The sequence below is a fragment of the Panulirus ornatus genome, chromosome 66, assembly GCF_036320965.1.
Source record: "Panulirus ornatus isolate Po-2019 chromosome 66, ASM3632096v1, whole genome shotgun sequence".
In the NCBI taxonomy this organism is placed as follows: Eukaryota; Metazoa; Arthropoda; class Malacostraca; order Decapoda; family Palinuridae; genus Panulirus; species Panulirus ornatus.
Window position 1 is genome coordinate 14401762 of NC_092289.1, and position 19597 is coordinate 14421358.

A 19597-nucleotide genomic window follows, 5' to 3' on the forward strand; every position below is an offset into this window, starting at 1 on the left:
TTAGGGAGGTAGCGTTAAGAACAGAGGACTGAGTCCTTGAGGGAATATCTTCACTTAGCCCCCTTCTCTGTTCCCTCGTAAATGAGAATATTATAGATAATTCATACATAATTTTTATAACTGAAGAAGTTGAAGCCTTGATAATCTTGTGGCGTTTCATTATAAAGTTCGGTTGTATATTCAGGAGCCTGGAAAGATAAAGAGGAAATATAGGAGTAAGATAATGGTTCAGTGTGATCAGAGTAAACTGGTGAAGTGGTTGGTGTTATTGCTTGTGAGTTACCACAGACCCGCATAGGTTCGAATCCAGGCGACGGCAATCGGCCTACAGCTAAACCTAGGTGTTAATCTTCCCCTCGGGGCTGGTCGATCCATGAGTAATTGTCTCAGGATAGGATTTTTGTGTATGTGTCTGCATACATACATAGGAATAAAGACAAAGTGCATATATACGTATACAAGGTTAAGAGACGGGGCAACACGAGCGCTCAAATCTTTCTCCATTAACACATACACACACACACACACACACACACACACACACAAATAATAATCAAAGTAGTAATCAGTAATCACACACACACACACACACACACACACACAAATGGTAATCAAAAATAGTAATCAAGAATAGTAATCAGTGATCACACACACACAAATAGTAATCAAAAATAGTAATCAGTAATCACACACACGCACACATTCACACACACACACGCACACATACACACACACCTCAAAACACTCCCGAACGACAAATCCCCGCGGGATCTGATGCCATTTACAAAATCTATATAAACGTATTCTCTTTCCTTTTTGCGGCTTCTGAATCAATCGTGGCGCCATTCCTAGTACATGCGTTACATCCTTAGCTTTCAGCTTTATGGCCTCTCTTGTATACAAACGGACAGACATTCTGTAAAACACTTAGTGCTCTCCAACACACCAAGGGTTCGAACCGCGACCATTTGTGGTGGAAGCTGGGTAAACTAACGGTCAGTGGTTAGTGCCCAGCCCCCACGCAGATGGTAGCGGTTCGAATCCTTGCTGCTGGAGGGCATTGTTTGAGTCATATGCAAGTATATTATACTTAAACGCCGTTTCCCGCGTCAGCGAGGTAGCGCCAGGAAAGAGATGAAGAATGACCCATAAACACACACACACACACACACACACACATATATATATATATATATATATATATATATATATATATATATATATATATATATATATATATATATATATATATATTCTTTCTTTTTCTTTTAAACTATTCGCCATTTCCCGCGTTAGCGAGGTAGCGTTAAGAACAGAGGACTGGGCCTTTTTTGGAATATCCTTACCTGGCCCCCTCTGTTCCTTCTTTTGGAAAAAAAAAAAAAAACGAGAGGGGAGGATTTCCAGCCCCCCGCTCCTTCCCCTTTTAGTCGCCTTCTACGACACGCAGGGAATACGTGGGAAGCATTCTTAATCCCCTATCCCCAGGGATAATAAAAATAATATATATATATATATATAATATATATATATATATATATATATATATATATATATATATATATATATATATAAACAGAAGGAGTCACGCGGGGAGTGCTCATCCTCCTCGAAGGCTCAGACTGGGGTGTCTAAATGTGTGTGGATGTAACCAAGATGTGAAAAAGGGAGCGATAGGTAGTATGTTTGAGGAAAGGAACCTGGATGTTTTGGCTCTGAGTGAAACGAAACTCAAGGGTAAAGGGGAAGAGTGGTTTGGGAATGTCTTGGGAGTAAGGTCAGGGGTTAGTGAGAGGACAAGAGCAAGGGAAGGAGTAGCAGTACTCCTGAAACAGGAGTTGTGGGAGTATGTGATAGAATGTAAGAAAGTAAATTCTCGATTAATATGGGTAAAACTGAAAGTTGATGAAGAGAGATGGGTGATTATTGGTGCATATGCACCTGGGCATGAGAAGAAAGATCATGAGAGGCAAGTGTTTTGGGAGCAGCTGAATGAGTGTGTTAGTGGTTTTGATGCACGAGACCGGGTTATAGTGATGGGTGATTTGAATGCAAAGGTGAGTAATGTGGTAGTTGAGGGAATAATTGGTATACATGGGGTGTTCAGTGTTGTAAATGGAAATGGTGAAGAGCTTGTAGATTTATGTGCTGAAAAAGGACTGGTGATTGGGAATACCTGGTTTAAAAAGCGAGATATACATAAGTATACGTATGTAAGTAGGAGAGATGGCCAGAGAGCGTTATTGGATTACGTGTTAATTGACAGGCGCGCGAAAGAGAGACTTTTGGATGTTAATGTGCTGAGAGGTGCAACTGGAGGGATGTCTGATCATTATCTTGTGGAGACTAAGGTGAAGATTTGTATGGGTTTTCAGAAGAGTGAATGTTGGGGTGAAGAGGGTGGTGAGAGTAAGTGAGCTTGGGAAGGAGACTTGTGTGAGGAAGTACCAGGAGAGACTGAGTACAGAATGGAAAAAGGTGAGAACAATGGAAGTAAAGGGAGTGGGGGAGGAATGGGATGTATTTAGGGAATCAGTGATGGATTGCGCAAAAGATGCTTGTGGCATTAGAAGAGTGGGAGGTGGGTTGATTAGAAAGGGTTGTGAGTGGTGAGATGAAGAAGTAAGATTATTAGTGAAAGAGAAGAGAGAGGCATTTGGACGATTTTTGCAGGGAAAAAATGCAATTGAGTGGGAAATGTATAAAAGAAAGAGACAGGAGGTCAAGAGAAAGGTGCAAGAGGTGAAAAAGAGGGCAAATGAGAGTTGGGGTGAGAGAGTATCATTAAATTTTAGGGAGAATAAAAAGATGTTCTGGAAGGAGGTAAATAAAGTGCGTAAGACAAGGGAGCAAATGGGAACTTCAGTGAAGGGCGCAAATGGGGAGGTGATAACAAGTAGTGGTGATGTGAGAAGGAGATGGAGTGAGTATTTTTAAGGTTTGTAGAATGTGTTTGATGATAGAGTGGCAGATATAGGGTGTTTTGGTCGAGGTGGTGTGCAAAGTGAAAGGGTTAGGGAAAATGATTTGGTAAACAGAGAAGAGGTAGTAAAAGCTTTGCGGAAGATGAAAGCCGGCAAGGCAGCAGGTTTGGATGGTATTGCAGTGGAATTTATGAAAAAAGGGGGTGACTGTATTATTGACTGGTTGGTAAGGTTATTTAATGTATGTATGACTCATGGTGAGGTGCCTGAGGATTGGCGGAATGCGTGCATAGTGCCATTGTACAAAGGCAAAGGGGATAAGAGTGAGTGCTCAAATTACAGAGGTATAAGTTTGTTGAGTATTCCTGGTAAATTATATGGGAGGGTATTGATTGAGAGGGTGAAGGCATGTACAGAGCATCAGATTGGGGAAGAGCAGTGTGGTTTCATTAGTGGTTGAGGATGTGTGGATCAGGTGTTTGGTTTGAAGAATGTATGTGAGAAATACTTAGAAAAGCAAATGGATTTGTATGTAGCATTTATGGATCTGGAGAAGGCATATGATAGAGTTGATAGAGATGCTCTGTGGAAGGTATTAAGAATATATGGTGTGGGAGGCAAGTTGTTAGAAGCAGTGAAAAGTTTTTATCGAGGATGTAAGGCATGTGTACGTGTAGGAAGAGAGGAAAGTGATTGGTTCTCAGTGAATGTAGGTTTGCGGCAGGGGTGTGTGATGTCTCTATGGTTGTTTAATTTGTTTATGGATGGGGTTGTTAGGGAGGTGAATGCAAGAGTTTTGGAAAGAGGAGCAAGTATGAAATCTGTTGTGGATGAGAGAGCTTGGGAAGTGAGTCAGTTGTTGTTCGCTGATGATACAGCGCTGGTGGCTGATTCATGTGAGAAACTGCAGAAGCTGGTGACTGAGTTTGGTAAAGTGTGTGAAAGAAGAAAGTTAAGAGTAAATGTGAATAAGAGCAAGGTTATTAGGTACAGTAGGGTTGAGGGTCAAGTCAATTGGGAGGTAAGTCTGAATGGAGAAAAACTGGAGGAAGTAAAGTGTTTTAGATATCTGGGAGTGGATCTGGCAGCGGATGGAACCATGGAAGCGGAAGTGGATCATAGGGTGAGGGAGGGGGCGAAAATTCTGGGAGCCTTGAAGAATGTGTGGAAGTCGAGAGCATTATCTCGGAAAGCAAAAATGGGTATGTTTGAAGGAATAGTGGTTCCAACAATGTTGTATGGTTGCGAGGCGTGGGCTATGGATAGAGTTGTGCGCAGGAGGATGGATGTGCTGGAAATGAGATGTTTAAGGACAATGTGTGGTGTGAGGTGGTTTGATCGAGTAAGTAACGTAAGGGTAAGAGAGATGTGTGGAAATAAAAAGAGCGTGGTTGAGAGAGCAGAAGAGGGTGTTTTGAAATGGTTTGGGCACATGGAGAGAATGAGTGAGGAAAGATTGACCAAGAGGATATATGTGTCGGAGGTGGAGGGAACGAGGAGAAGTGGAAGACCAAATTGGAGGTGGAAAGATGGAGTGAAAAAGATTTTGTGTGATCGGGGCCTGAACATGCAGGAGGGTGAAAGGAGGGCAAGGAATAGAGTGAATTGGATCGATGTGGTATACCGGGGTTGACGTGGGTATACCGGGGTTGACGTGCTGTCAGTGGGTTGAATCAGGGCATGTGAAGCGTCTGGGGTAAACCATGGAAAGCTGTGTAGGTATGTATATTTGCGTGTGTGGACGTATGTATATACATGTGTATGGGGATGGGTTGGGCCATTTCTTTCGTCTGTTTCCTTGCGCTACCTCGCAAACGCGGGAGACAGCGACAAAGCAAAAAAAAAAAAAAAAATATATATATATACTTCCCACGTATTCCCTGCGTGTCGTAGAAGGCGACTAAAAGGGGAGGGAGCGGGGGGCTGGAAATCCTCCCCTCTCGTTTTTTTTTTTTATTTTCCAAAAGAAGGAACAGAGGGGGCCAGGTGAGGATATTCCGAAAAAGGGCCCAGTCCTCTGTTCTTAACGCTACCTCGCTAATGCGGGAAATGGCGAATAGTTTGAAAAAAAAAAAAAAAATATATATATATATATATATATATATATATATATATATATATATATATATATATATATATATATATATATATACATGTACGCCCACACACTCACATATACATACATATGCATATACATATCAACATATAAACATACAAATACATGTATATACACAGACATATACACATGCACATATTCATACTTGCTTGCCTTCATCCATTTGCGGCGCCACCTCGCCCCACAGGGAATGGACTTGTGCAAATATTTACTCTCCTCCCTGAGTTTTACATGTAACATTTGAAGTGATGGAATAAACGATAGATTTACACTTAACCCTGCCACCACCACTTGCGTCGCAGACAATATACACACACCAGGTCGTCAGTCACGGAAGGTGGTCAGATACGACTCTGGCAACGCTTTCCTTTATTTACCTGTTGGCGTTTACAGTCCTGGCGCACGCCAGATGTGAACGGTCGCCACATTTTGGGAGAACAGTGCTCACCGCGTATTTACATTACTCCGGAACCATTCTGTGACCTTGAGGAAAGGGTTCTTATGCGGCCATTAAAAGAATTTTTGTGGCTCGAAGAGAAAGAAAAAGTGATTAATGTTACAGCTGGCGATAGTATTTTGTTTGGTCGTCGGGGGGCTCGTTGTGTTGACGGTGTGGAGTGCATGCGTCATTCAGTAGTAACACAGTTGGTGACAGGGGGATTGGCCATAATAGGGAAGTAGTCCAGTAGGACTTTGGAGCAGTAAGGGAGTTACTAAGAGGAGAACATTCCAAGACATCGAGGCAGGGAAAGTGCTATGAGAATGCAACGTGAACACGCAATGTTTACTGACTCTTTCTTAGAAGAAAAGATATTTCGGTATAAAAAGTATCATGAAAAAGATATTCAGGTATAAAAAGTATCATGGAAAAGATATTCAGGTATAAAAAGTATCATGAAAAAGATATTCAGGTATAAAAAGTATCATGAAAAAGATATTCAGGTATAAAAAGTATCATGAAAAAGATATTCAGGTATAAAAAGTATCTTGGAGAAAAGATATTCAAGTATAAAAACTATCATGTAGTTAGGCTTATTAAAAGCATTTCAACATGAAGTTTGGTGTCTAAGAAAAATGATAATGATGATAATAATCATAATGATAATGATGATAATAATGATAATAATAATCAGACTTCTGAAGGGTTTTGACAAGAATAAAACTCATGTCTTGATGAAGTTTCTCCATATATGCTGGAAAGTGTGTCGATACGCTTGACAAACCACGTGAAATGATTTTCATTTGTTACTGGGGAGTGAAAGAAAGCGAATGTCGTGCCCGTCTTTAAGAAAGGAGACTGGGAAAACGAGGCTGTATACAGACCAGTCTCTTTGAGGAGTGTTGTCTGTAAAACACTGTCTCAGACTCGTATGAAAGTGAGTTCCATTTCAGAAAGGATTGAAAAGAAAGTAATGTGGGTACAATGCGCGTTCCTGGATTGCCTGAAAGCATTTGCTACTGTAGGAGGCTAGCGAAGAAGCTGGATCCTCAGGAGAGAATAAGTGGAAGATGTCTTCAGTGAAGAGAAAACTTCAATAGTGGAAGAGAAGAAAAAGACGCATGTTTGAAGAGACATCTTGAAATGAGTTTGACTTACCCCTGACTTGCCGCAGGGTTCAACCCTGGCACCGATGTTTTTCTTGATCTATGTAAGAGACTTTCCAGAATTAGTGGACTCCTTTGCGGATGATGGTGAGTTAGTGAAGGAAATAAACCATTATAGAGACTGCATCAGCTTATAAGAGGATCTAGACAGGTCAATGCAAAGTGATGCGAATGGGACAAAGTGAGAGAAGGCCTCGATGCGAATATACTCGGACAGAAAATAAGCTGCAGGGATATATATATATATATATATATATATATATATATATATATATATATATATATATATGTGTGTGTGTGTGTGTGTAAGAAGGACATGAGAGTCGACATTCGACTTCACCTGTGACCAGAGGTCCATCTCCGAACTATAAGAGATACGAACTGTCTGCTGGAAAATTAGAATTGTTTTAAGTAAATAGATAAAGTAATGGTAAGCAATTCATTCACTGACACTGTTTGGCCAAGCTAGAATATAATGCCTCTTGGGTTTGGTCACGGCATTCAGAAAAAGAATCACAAAGAACTAACAGAGAAGATCGAGCAGAGGAGAACAAAGATTGTATGGGAGTTAACAGAACAAATCTACAGTAAGAGAGATCATAAATTTCCCCACCATAGAAGAGAGAAAAGTAACTGGTGACTGGATAACAAAACCCTTCGAGTTTCTAAGCCAGTTTGATGACGTCGACTGTCATCTGTTTTCCGTAAGAGGCAGAAATACCAGAGGACATTTGAGGAAACTAAACAGAGAAGTATTTTACCAGTAACAGATGCGAGGATGAAAGGAATGTTTGGCAATGAAGTTGTGGATGTTAACATATACGACGAACGGAGAACTCCCTCCCTCTAGTGTACAAATGTGTGATTTAAGATAGAAAATTACACAAACTCGTAGGCGAGGTCATACACACCAAAACACACAGACATACACACGCATACACATACAGGCACAAATCTGGCGCGCATGTGCACATACTCCTCCAGTGTCAGCAGTACGCATGCTCGGTGTAAGGGTATATATGGAGGTGCAACAAATTGTGGCGTCGTGGTGGAAGCGCTGATCAGAGAGTGGCGATCGCTTCCCGCGCCGCTCGAACGAGTACCAGTACCCCTATCATGTGATCTAATATCAAGCCATCTCGTTCACTCACCACATCTCTTCCTCGACAGCCAATGCTACTGGTCACCTGCCCAGAGATTCGTTCCTAGATGTCAGTACTCGCAGACAATCACCTCTTGTCCCTGGTAATTCTCGGGGCTCTTCTTCAACTGCTATATATCCTGGCGAGTGGTCAAATTGTGTCAGGTCTCATCATGAGTCGTCCTCTTGTTGTGTATCCCAAGAGGGCTGTCAAGTTTCATGATTGGCTGACAAGTACGGAGACTCGTATTTCGTCCATTACTTCGTACTGAAGTAACTTAGTTAATAGCAGTCTTTGGGTTAATTCTGAAACAAGCGAAAATCCATAGCCAACAAACCTAACCTAACCTCAACAGATCACTTGGCCGGGCATTTCTTTGTGTTTTGAACTCACAGTCAAGTACTGGACATCGTAACCAAGCACTAGTTCTCCTAAGAAGGTAACAGACTCGTTTATCAATCGATGGGTTTCGTGGCACGAAGCATCCGACCACACGACTTATTTCCCGGCCAGACCCCGGTCATCAGGTAGTCTGGGTCTCGCCTCACACTGAAGTGAACGCGTTTGTGATCGTATGCAATACTCCGTACTGAACGAAGTATACGTCAGGGTCAAATCGAGTGTCACTCATCGCAGTTAAGTGTTCGAGTTCAAATTTGAGAGCCAAGTGCCGGGGTTCACGTTTCAGGAACTGAGGTTGTGGTCATGGACAAGCGGCAGATCAGGCAGTCAAAAGCTCAGCCCTACAGTCACGCTTCAGGACACGTAAGAACTCCACGCCAAGTGCCAGGTCAAGCACTCAAGTACCAGTTTCTTGTTCAAGTACCACATCCGTTGGGTGAGTGTCAGAGCTGGTAACCCAGCGTCATACTATAGTCAAGCGCCTTGGCTCGAAACCAAGTTGCAGAGTCGGGGTCCCAGAGACGCAGGAGCCAAGTGTATAGCTTCGAAGTCAGGACCACAGCCACGTAGTCAAGTGCAAGAGTTTGGAATCAGAGGCACATTCACTGTACCAGAACAGGAATTCCACCGTCAGGCCACAGATTAGGAAGAAGCCTCCACGAGGGATGAATGTCAGGTGGTGGAACCAGTTCCTGGTGGTGGGTGTGGTTGTGGTGGCGCCTCTACTAAACCAAAGTGAGTATATCTTGAACACGTATTCACCTTTCACTCGCATCCTATCCCAGACTCGGACACCAGCTCCTGTCCACAATAGCACTGCCGACCGTATCATCATCATCAGAAACCTATTGCCTCACCATCTATGTACCCATCTCACACCCGACAGACTGCAGACCTGCTCCCCTTCCCAGTATATATTACTCCTGTGCCAGGGAGGCATTGCAGCCTGGGTAATCAGAGAGGTTAGTGATGACGGATGAGTGAGGCAGCATTGCAGTAACTGTCACATTCCTCTTCCTGGCACAGGTTGGTGTCCTCTGCCTCTGCCACACCTACACATGGGAGGCTCTCATCCAAATCCATGAGCACAGCCTTTCTCCATTCCATACTACAACACTCGACAACATTGAGTCACTTTGAAACTGCGGAACTCTCTCTTCAGCACAGACGACCTGACTTGCTTATTTCAGGTCGCCAGTATGACTTTTGTGGCTTAAGGTCCATCGATAGTCTTTTCTGTGTAAAACAACTCTGGACCTTCTCTATCAGACATTTTGGGAAGTTTTCTGTCAGGGCTCTTCGTATCTCCAGGGTTTGGCATAACTATTCATTTTTGAGCTTCCTTCCCTTGGTTTTTCTGCTTCTCTTTGTTCCCTAACACATACCTTCCCTTCCAATCTCTTCTGAATCTCATTCGCTTCTTACTACTGAATTTCAGAACACTACAGAACACCTTTGCAGTAACATAAACATGCTGTGCGTAACTTATACACTCCAATTAATCTTGGAAATCCCAATATACAAACATCGCAAAACCTCCCTTCCAGAAGCTATGGCTCCTGCATGATTGCTGAGACTAACTCTCTCGTGACCAGCTGTTCCATATATGCAGAGAAGTCTTATATAACCCAGTATTGAGTACAATTTACATAACTCCGGTGCCCTTTCCTTCAACTCTCTCTCTCTCTCTCTCTCTCTCTCTCTCTCTCTCTCTCTCTCTCTCTCTCTCTCTGAGACAGACTGGTATCAAAAGCCTTCCATACCAAGAACTCCTCCTGCCATTACCTTTCGTCGACTCTCACTCTCCGTCTGTTGCGGTGTTGTTGCTTTCTCGCCTTTCGACAGGTATTTTCTCGACCTCTGCTCTCGAGGGCTGTCTACCTGTGTCCCAGCCAACCTAAAGGCCTGGACCCGCGGCACGCGACTGCTCGCTGCTTCCTATAGTTCCTGTGAAGGGACCGTTATGACGCCTCCTGTTCTGTCGAACAGCTAAGCTGTAGACTCCTCTTCTTCCTTACGTCCTTCCCTCTTTCTATAACCTTCAGACTTTCAAGGCCGCACCCATAAACACCCACAGACTTCAGATTAATAACTTGATTTCGTTTCTCGTAATATTCATCTCCTCTCCTCACCCCCCTACCTTTCATCCGAGTTGCCCAAGACTAGAGCACCCTTTTGTCCTAGAAATGTCGACTGGGGGTCTTGCTCCTGTCGAGTATTACGCCTGCACTTTCGCGTTCTAGTGGTCAAGGATCTTTTCTCAACCAGATGAATAAAGATGGCATTCTCCTGGTCGCCAGGTATAGCCAAGGACGTGAGAGTGCTGAGGTACCAGGACAAAAGCAAAAGCGAGTTCAGCAACATGGGGGGCGACTACGAGAGGACCCTCCCCTCTCCCAGGGTCGTGACCTCCTTCACCCTCTGCTACAGGGTGCGTCTCCTCGTCCTCTACGGCAGGACCAGCTTCATCAACCTCTCCAGCAAGAAGGACGGGAATCTTTTCGTGATTAGACCAGGTAATGGATCCTCAGGTCCTGGGGCTTGATATGACCCATCGTCCAAAGTGACCCATCCCTGCACCTGATGTACCGTCCAAGGTGACCCATCCCTGCACCTGATGTACCGTCCAAAGTGACCCATCCCTGCACCTGATGTACCGTCCAAAGTGACCCATCCCTGCACCTGATGTACCGTCCAAGGTGACCCATCCCTGCACCTGATGTACCGTCCAAGGTGACCCATCCCTGCACCTGATGTACCGTCCAAGGTGACCCATCCCTGCACCTGATGTACCGTCCAAGGTGACCCATCCCTGCACCTGATGTACCGTCCAAAGTGACCCATCCTTGCACCTTATGTACCGTCCAAGGTGACCCATCCCTGCACCTGATGTACCGACCGAAAAGAGAGCATATCGAAACAAACATACTCACACACACACACACACACACACACACACACACACACACACACACACACACTCACTATTTAGCCGCTTCCTTATTGCATGAAAGTCGTATACCATTTCATCATCGCCAAGACTCGCTCTTCTCTTCCCTGCTAACGAACGATTCCTTCCAACTTTTTCTCAGAGTTCTGGATCGACCGAATGAGGATAGTCATCGCTGGGCTCTGGATCATGATGCCGATGAAGAGTGAGATCGGCGTGTTGAGGTGGGTGACTCTCTCTCTCTCTCTCTCTCTCTCTCTCTCTCTCTCTCTCTCTCTCTCTCTCTCCAAGTGTCCCTGTAACATCTGAGATATTCCATCTGAGAGAAAATGTGGACCTATGGTCTTTATTTCAAGTTTATGAGGAACAGATGGTTTTTATTTCAACTTTATGACGAACAGATGGTCTTCATTTCAAGTTAATGAGGAACAGATGGTCTTTATTTCAAGTTTGAGGAACAGATTGTCTTTATTTCAAGTTTATGACGAAGAGATGGTCTTCAAGTTTATGAGGAACAGATGGTCTTTATTTCAAGTTTATGAAGAACAGATGGTCTTTATTTCAAGTTTATGAGGAACAGATGGTCTTTATTTCAAGTTTATGAGGAACAGATAGTCTTCATTTCAAATTCATGATTAAGAGGTGGACCACCTCGTCTTGGCCTTTGTCACCATGATGCTTTCAGTTTCGTCGGAAGTGAGGATCATAATGCTATATTCCCCCTGCAGGTGGCATCACATGTGCTTCACCTACGACCACGAGGCCAAGGAGGTGACCAGCTACCTGGACGGGCGACCAGAGAAGCGGATCGAGATTGAGGTGGACAAGGCCATCCGCGTCGACTTCATCTGGATGGGGCGTAGGATAAAGGGCCTTTTCCTGGACTTCGTCGGAGACATGACACAGGTCCTGACTCTCTCTCGCATCTTCTCGAGTATTGCTCTTCCATATATCAACTGTTGGTATTGTTTGGACACTCTCTCTCTCTCTCTCTCTCTCTCTCTCTCTCTCTCTCTCTCTCTCTCTCTCTCTCTCTCTCTCTCTCTCTCTCTCTCTCTTTTCAGGGTGTTGAGATGTGACTATGAGGTCGTGTGTGTGTGTATGGCATATGCCTCAGAGTGTTAAGATGAGTTATGGGGTCATGTGTGTATGAGAAGACCTTTATATCGTGGTGTGCCAGAGGTAGAGAGGTCATGTAGGAAAAGAGACCCGAGGGCTGGAGAAAGAAGTGCTCCTAGAAGTACTCCATCGTAGAGTTTATGGTGATTGGAGGTGAAGCCACTGTGAATAACTCCGTCATTAGCGGCTGATTATGAAGATGGCAAAGCACTTTCTGTAACTGTTGTGGAGGATGGCGTCAAGTACCTATCATGTGAGGACGTGTCGAGGGACAGTGTCAAATGCTTTGTTGTCTGTTGCTACTAGTATTGTGCGGGATGGGGGCTATGGTTGGTTAAAGCCAAATAGGATATGTTATGTGATGTCTGTGTGTAATGTGGTGGTGAAATGGTTGGGTGTGAAGCAGTTTTGTGTGAGAGTGAGATACTTTGCTTGATTCCGTTATGGATCAATTTTTTTCAAAGAGCATAATTACTGAGGAATGAAGTGAAGTAGGGCAAAAGAAGGCAGGGTAGTTGCGTGATTCGTAGGGGTTTTAGGACTGGTATTACGTCGGCATGTTTCCAGACTTTGAGGAGTTAGTTGTGCTTCCAGGATTGGTTTACGATATGTTTAAGTGTTTGGATCACAACCTGGCCAAAATATTTCATGTTAAAGTTTGATATGTTGCCGTGACCTGTTTCATTAGGGTTTTCTTAAGATTTCCATTGTACTTGATCATTCCAATTCCTGAAAAAAGATATTCAGTTTGTTCCTTTGATATTCTGTTTAGTTGTCTAAAATGATCTTTACATCATGGATCCTTGTTTACATTAAAGATCTTTTAGTTTTAAATCTATTGATTATGGATATTTCTAGATTAAGGCCATAACGCTGCATTTTCCTTTTTCACCGAAAGATCAAAGGAAAGTCAATGTCTTGGTTGTCGACTCTCATTTGACTGATGTATTCCTCAGTTGAACATGTGGAGCCGAGCCATGAGTGTTGAGGAGATACAAGGACTGGCATCGTGTAATGGAGATCCTCAAGGGGACTTCCTCTCCTGGGAGGAGGACCTGCAGCCAGAGAACGTCATCCAGTACACCATACCCCTCGACCAACTCTGCCCAAGCGAAAGTAGTTCATTCTACTTTTGGTTTACTTGGGTCACGTTCTCGACAGCGCAGTACCTTTGTGAGGCCCTGGGATCATACCTACCCTTGCCCTCCACCGTTGAGGAGATAGACGTCATTCGGGCCGAGTCTGTTCAACGCTGGCCTAATGCTAGTGATCGACCCCGTGATTTCTGGACACCACTCAATGACAGGGAGCAAGAGGGTGTGTGGAGGTCCGTGCGCGACCCGCTGGCGGCTAATCTGACACTTCCCTGGTCCAGAGGAGAACCCAATGGACTTCACTACGAAAACTGTGCTTACATTAGTCAACACTTGCTAAATGACGTCCACTGTATTAATGAAGAGGCAGCAGCAGCTTGTAAGTTTGAAGAACCAAGTGTTTTTACCTTACTTGGAACATGCGAAACCGAGAAGGAAACAGTCACCTTCTTGGCAAAGCAGGAAGACATTGATCACTTGGTCTTCGAAGGTATAGGCAAAAGTCAAATACTAAAAGAAAACGAGACTTGGATATGGATTGATACTACGAGCAATAGCACGTTCGGTCGGCTGGAAGACATTGACCCCAACTTTCCAATGGGTCGGCGGTGGTGGGTGCTGGCGGAGGGAGTTTGCAGCGAAGACTCCGAGGATCGTCGGCAGCTTCTGTTGACAACCTGCCCTGAGAAACACTTCACTTGCGACGACGCCACCTGCGTCCTCCTGGAGTACCGCTGTGACCGCAAGTATGACTGTCGAGACAGGAGCGACGAGAATGATTGTCAGTTTATCGTTTTTCCCGAAGATTACACGAGGGACATTTCTCCCAAGGCTCGTGGCATCAGCAAAGACAGTGTTCTCATCACCTTAGATTTCCGAATTGAAACTGTAGTTGTCGAAACTGAGAGTATGAAAATGACGTTGTCCTTCGTGTTTGCGATGATCTGGTCGGACGAGAGACTCAATTACCAGAACCTGAAGGTTAAAGAGAGCGAGAACGAGGTTCCGCTCTCGATTGTTCGCAGCTTATGGACTCCCCTGGTCCGGTTCATGAACACAGACGGCAACCATCACACCGAAGTGGATCATTTCACAACGACGCACGTCAAGAGAGTCTGTGACCCCGTTGGCATGAACGAAAGTGCTCCAGCTGAAGGTATGTGTATTAGATATGTTCCCTGGGATTCCTGTAGCTTCGAGGCTGCGCTACCATCAGAAATTGAGGAATGACTGACTCAAGTGGTACAAGAAGTTCCTTCGACGAGACTGTTACTCTCTTCTGTCAGCTGACAATGATTCAGTCTCGCCTAAGGTGACGTTTTACTCGGTGTAACCTAATTTAAGCTTTATATAGACGTATATAGGTGTTACTAGGCTGCACCTGCACGAGATAACACCGAGTGAAGTCACCTGGGCGAGGCTATATCCGGAAATAGTCTCGTCAAAGAACTTCTCGCTTCAGAGGATTTCACCACTTCAGCTACTGGTAGTAACGTAGCCTTGGAGCTGCGGGAGCGGGTGGAAAGCGTCTCTGGGTTCCTTCTCTCTTTCTTTGATAAGTGGCAGACAACCACCAACCAGGAAGGCACCATCGCATGGGTGTCAGTGATAGCAGAGGAGCTCTAGAGACCCACTGCCTCAGTAACGGTTACATTTCTCTCCATGGCTCAAGTTCTGGTCTTTTCTCTCTGCTTCACATACACCTGGGTTGTGTATTACTGGAATAAAACCTTGTCATATGTAGGTCGGAAGGTAGGTAAGTACTCTCTCTCTCTCTCTCTCTCTCTCTATATATATATATATATATATATATATATATATATAGATATATATATATATATATATATATATATATATATATATATATATATATATATATATATATATATATATATATACATTTACGAATATAGTGCATATGGACGTGCGCTTCCATAGCCTAGCTAGCACCAGTGCTTCCCCCTGCCAGGCAAGGGTCCCGGGTTCGATCCTGGCTGTTGGAGGCTTATATCTGTCAATCCATCTATCTCTAACCCAAACTATTCCCTCCTCTTCCCCTGGACAGTGGAGGTGTACGGTGGAGACTGCAACACACTTAACATCAAGCGACGCTACAACCTCAACTTCATGTGTAACTTCGATCTCCTACTGTACCCGTTCGACGAACAGTTCTGCAACGCTCATGTGAGGATCATCTCCGCCTCCAAGACTTTCCTCAAGTTCCACCCGAAACTCTCCACCGCTGAGTACACCGGCAACCCGAGCCTGCTCGAGTATGAGGTAATCACCACCCTTATGTTGTATCATAATGCTCTTTACTGATACGTGTGTTGGAATAGGCTATTGCTAATAGGGTCGATGGAAGGTGTAATAATACTTCGTATTTCTCTCGTCTTCTCTTTACCTTCGTCTTGTACTCTTTTTTATTCTCTGTCCCCAGTAATGTCGATAGTAGTGATACCTTCATTATTTCATTTCACTTTTCTAGGCTCTTCAGAACAGAGGACAGTAGTGCCAAATATCTCTCACGTATAGCTTAGAGACGACGTGTGATATTGGAGCCCCAGTCCAGCTCCCGTCGTTCATCGTCTCAAAGCTATAAGCAACAGTGATAAGATATAGACGAGAAACGGGGAAAAAAATGTATTTCTAGTTCGCTAATACCTAGAGCAACACTGGTCAGGGTTGTCAGAATGATAGTACTTCACTGGAAACACGTTAAGCTGCAAAACCTCACCTTGTGGTACCTCTTTAGGTAGGTGGAGTGTCCCTCCGTCATGATGATTCCGGCGCCTTCAGTGAAGCATACGTGAAAGTGCCTTTAACTCGCCTGTATGGATACGCCATGCTGAACATCTTCCTGCCTTCGATCCTGCTGCTGGTCATCAGCTACGTCACCCTCTTCTTCAGCAAGGAAGTCTTCGAAACGAGGATGATGGCATCGCTCACCAACCTCCTCGTCATGGCTACGCTTTTCACGCAGGTATTACACCTAACCCCACAAAGATGAACGATAGTATCCAGGACGATAATTCGTTTTCTAGAAGCGATTTAGATACCCCTGAAATGAAAGGAAATGAAAAATGCAAATGCTGGTGGAAGATTATTTCATTGCTATCTATTTAATTCTTCGTGAATGTTTTGGTCATTTGCTCAAAATTTTGAGGATTGCTTTCTCTAAATCAAGGTTTGGCTCGCTCGTCATTGCCGTTCTTAATGGCTGTTAAGTAGATAGTTCATCCATCAGGCCTGGCCTCCAGGAGGCTGTTGAGTAGATACTTCATCCATTAGGCCTGGCCTCCAGGAGGCTGTTGAGTAGATACTTCATCCATCAGGCCTGGCCTCCAGGAGGCTGTTGAGTAGATACTTCATCCATCAGGCCTGGCCTCCAGGAGGCTGTTGAGTAGATACTTCGTCCATCAGGCCTCGCCTCCAGGAGGCTGTTAAGTAGATATTTCATCCATCAGGCCTGGCCTCCAGGAGGCTGTTAAGTAGATATTTCATCCATCAGGCCTGGCCTCCAGGAGAAACTAAGTTCTTAATATCGACTGTAGAAGCCCTTACCAGAAAGTACAGTAAGACAGCAGCCTAAAGCAGTGATATCCAATCTTGGGCTCTACATTTTGGCGGGAGAGCCCCAGAATAGCGTTAAGTAAAAGCAAATGAGTTTGCCATGTTGATAGCCTAAAAAGGCAAGTACTTTTCTCTTTCCTCACAGTCGTTTTTAACTCTACCCTGTTCTCTTTGAAGGATACATACATCTAATAAGTAAGCAGAATGTAGCCTTCCATTTACTTAAGCTGTTCATCAATTTAGTTTTGTTGCTTGAGTACTGAAACTGACTTAACACAGGTTCGGAAAATACTGATTTTGTCGCAGTCTTTCACAAAAATGAGTTAAAGTAACAAAATTTTTGCTGAGCTGAGGAGGGAAGAGGAGTGGGGATCGTAGCTGTAATCATTCAAGTTTGAAGGCTGCTGGTCTTGGGAGAGGCCAGATCAATATGGGTTCTTTCGAGGCTGTTTGTGAGACTAGACGATATTGAGAACTTTGACGTGAGTGTGGAGGAGGCAGAGAGCAGGTAGGTAATCCATGAGATCTAAGATAGGTATGTATCCTCAACAGACGTCAGCTTCGCTGCCCAAAACATCGTACTTTAAGATGGTGGACGTGTGGCTCCTCATGTGCATCGCCCTCATCTTCCTCGTCGTCATCCTACACGCGCTGATCGACTATAATCTCAGACTACTAGACCTTCCTGGGGAGAACCAGCTCTTCAGGGTCAGACCTATGGGCCAGAAGATCTCGCCTCCCAAGAACGCCCGAAAGGTGACGGTGGAGCGACTGGTGCTCGCTTCCCGCATCATACTGCCAGTAGTGTTTGTTATTTTCACCGTGTGTTATGCTCTGTATATCAGGAAGAGCTAAGGATCCCATGTTTTTCTCTATATATATATTCTATTCTTTAGGCAGTTCTTTGGGAGCCTTTGTTTTTTTTTTCTATTTTTCTTTTCTAGGAAAGGCTTTGGTAATTACGCTTGTTTATCTTCTTTATTTTCAGCTGTGACCGATCAATTGCCATTATTACTTTGGTCTTTGGTGTTATTCTCAAACTTTCTTCCACGGTCTCTCTCTCTCTCTCTCTCTCTCTCTCTCTCTCTCTCTCTCTCTCTCTCTCTCTCTCTCTCTCTCTCTCTCTCCAAAACTAACCTCTTTTTCACCATCTGAATTCTGTTCACTTCTCTTTACGTTGGTGATTCCTCTCTCTACAGCAACTCTCATATCCCGTTCCCTCATCCTCCCTCTAATACTTGTTCCCTCACACGCTCAACGCGTCAATCTTAGTCCAGAACCTCAGAATGGGGAACCATTAACCTAGTCAGATTCAGTTAGGTTAAGATGCCATTTCTAACTACATCCCTTTCTAAATGTTACTATCATCTTTCTGCTCAATTTCAATAGAGCACAGTTGACCTCTGCATCGCTTGGCATAGCCATATCATGGGAATCCTATATAAGCAACATATATATAACACCCCGCCTGCCGGGGTGTTACGCGCCCTTGTATGAACTTGAGTTTCATTAATCCTCCACGAATTTCTTGGTCTTGCTCCCTTCTCCTTGTCCCTCTGGTATATTTTTCTTTTTGGCCATTGTTCTCGTGAGCTGTTTGCATGTTTTTCCTGCCACCGAGGTTGTGAGCCTTTGACGCACACCTGGCTGCTTGCTTCCCATGGTTTCTGTGTGGAGGCCAGACACGCGAGGATTGACCGTCATGATACCTCATTCTCCCCTTAAAGAGGGAAGCTGCTGAAGCTCCCACCTACTACGCAGGAGCCCCGGGTTCGACCCTGGCTGTTGGAGGTTTGTACTGGATGGATATATATATATATATATATATATATATATATATATATATATATATATATATATATATATATATATATATATATATATGAATTGTGTGCATGGGTATATATGTATGTGTCTGTGTGTGTATATATATGTGTACATTGAGATGTATAGGTATGTATATTTGCGGGTGTGGACGTGTATGTATATACATTGTGTATGGGGGTGGGTTGGGCCATTTCTTTCGTCTGTTTCCTTGCGCTACCTCGCAAACGCGGGAGACAGCGACAAAGCAAAATAAATAAATAAATAATATATGAATATATAAAGTTGTATAAGGTAAGATATATGAACTGTTTAAGATAAAGTATATACATTATGAATATATACAATACAGATAGGAATAGAATTATAGGGTGTATAACCCTGATATTTTATTCAGTTTGTACAAGATACATAAGTTTATAATGTGTGTAAGTTACATAAGCTGCATGCAATAGATGTAAGTTGTATAACATATACGTGATTTCTATAAGATAGATATAAGTCATATGAACATATAATCTGTATAAGATACATAATCTGTGTACGGTGAAACATGCAATATGTATGAAATATGATGTATGATCCGTAGATGCACATAGTGTATGAGGTACATGACTTGTGTACGGTGAAATATACAATCTTCATGAAATAAGATGTCTAACCTGTGTAAGATAATACAAGATGTATACGATACGTAAGTTATGTACGATGAGGCACATGAGCTGTGTAAGGTGTAGGATATATATATATATATATATATATATATATATATATATATATATATATATACCTCGCAAACGCGGGAGACAGCGACAAAGTATAAAAAAAAAAAAAAAAAAATATATATA

General features: G+C 43.6%; 1 protein-coding gene across 1 annotated transcript; it reads left to right on the forward strand.

The window, feature by feature from the left end:
* Positions 1 to 5183: 5183 nt before the first annotated feature.
* On the forward strand, positions 5184 to 18038 carry LOC139746782 (uncharacterized). The gene is made up of 8 exons (XM_071658329.1): positions 5184 to 8924; positions 10490 to 10705; positions 11282 to 11363; positions 11868 to 12045; positions 13215 to 14508; positions 15418 to 15632; positions 16108 to 16335; positions 17478 to 18038. The coding sequence occupies exons 1-8, from the start codon at positions 8855 to 8857 to the stop codon at positions 17778 to 17780; spliced, it is 2586 nt and encodes an 861-aa protein (XP_071514430.1). The 5' UTR covers positions 5184 to 8854; the 3' UTR covers positions 17781 to 18038.
* Positions 18039 to 19597: the final 1559 nt, after the last annotated feature.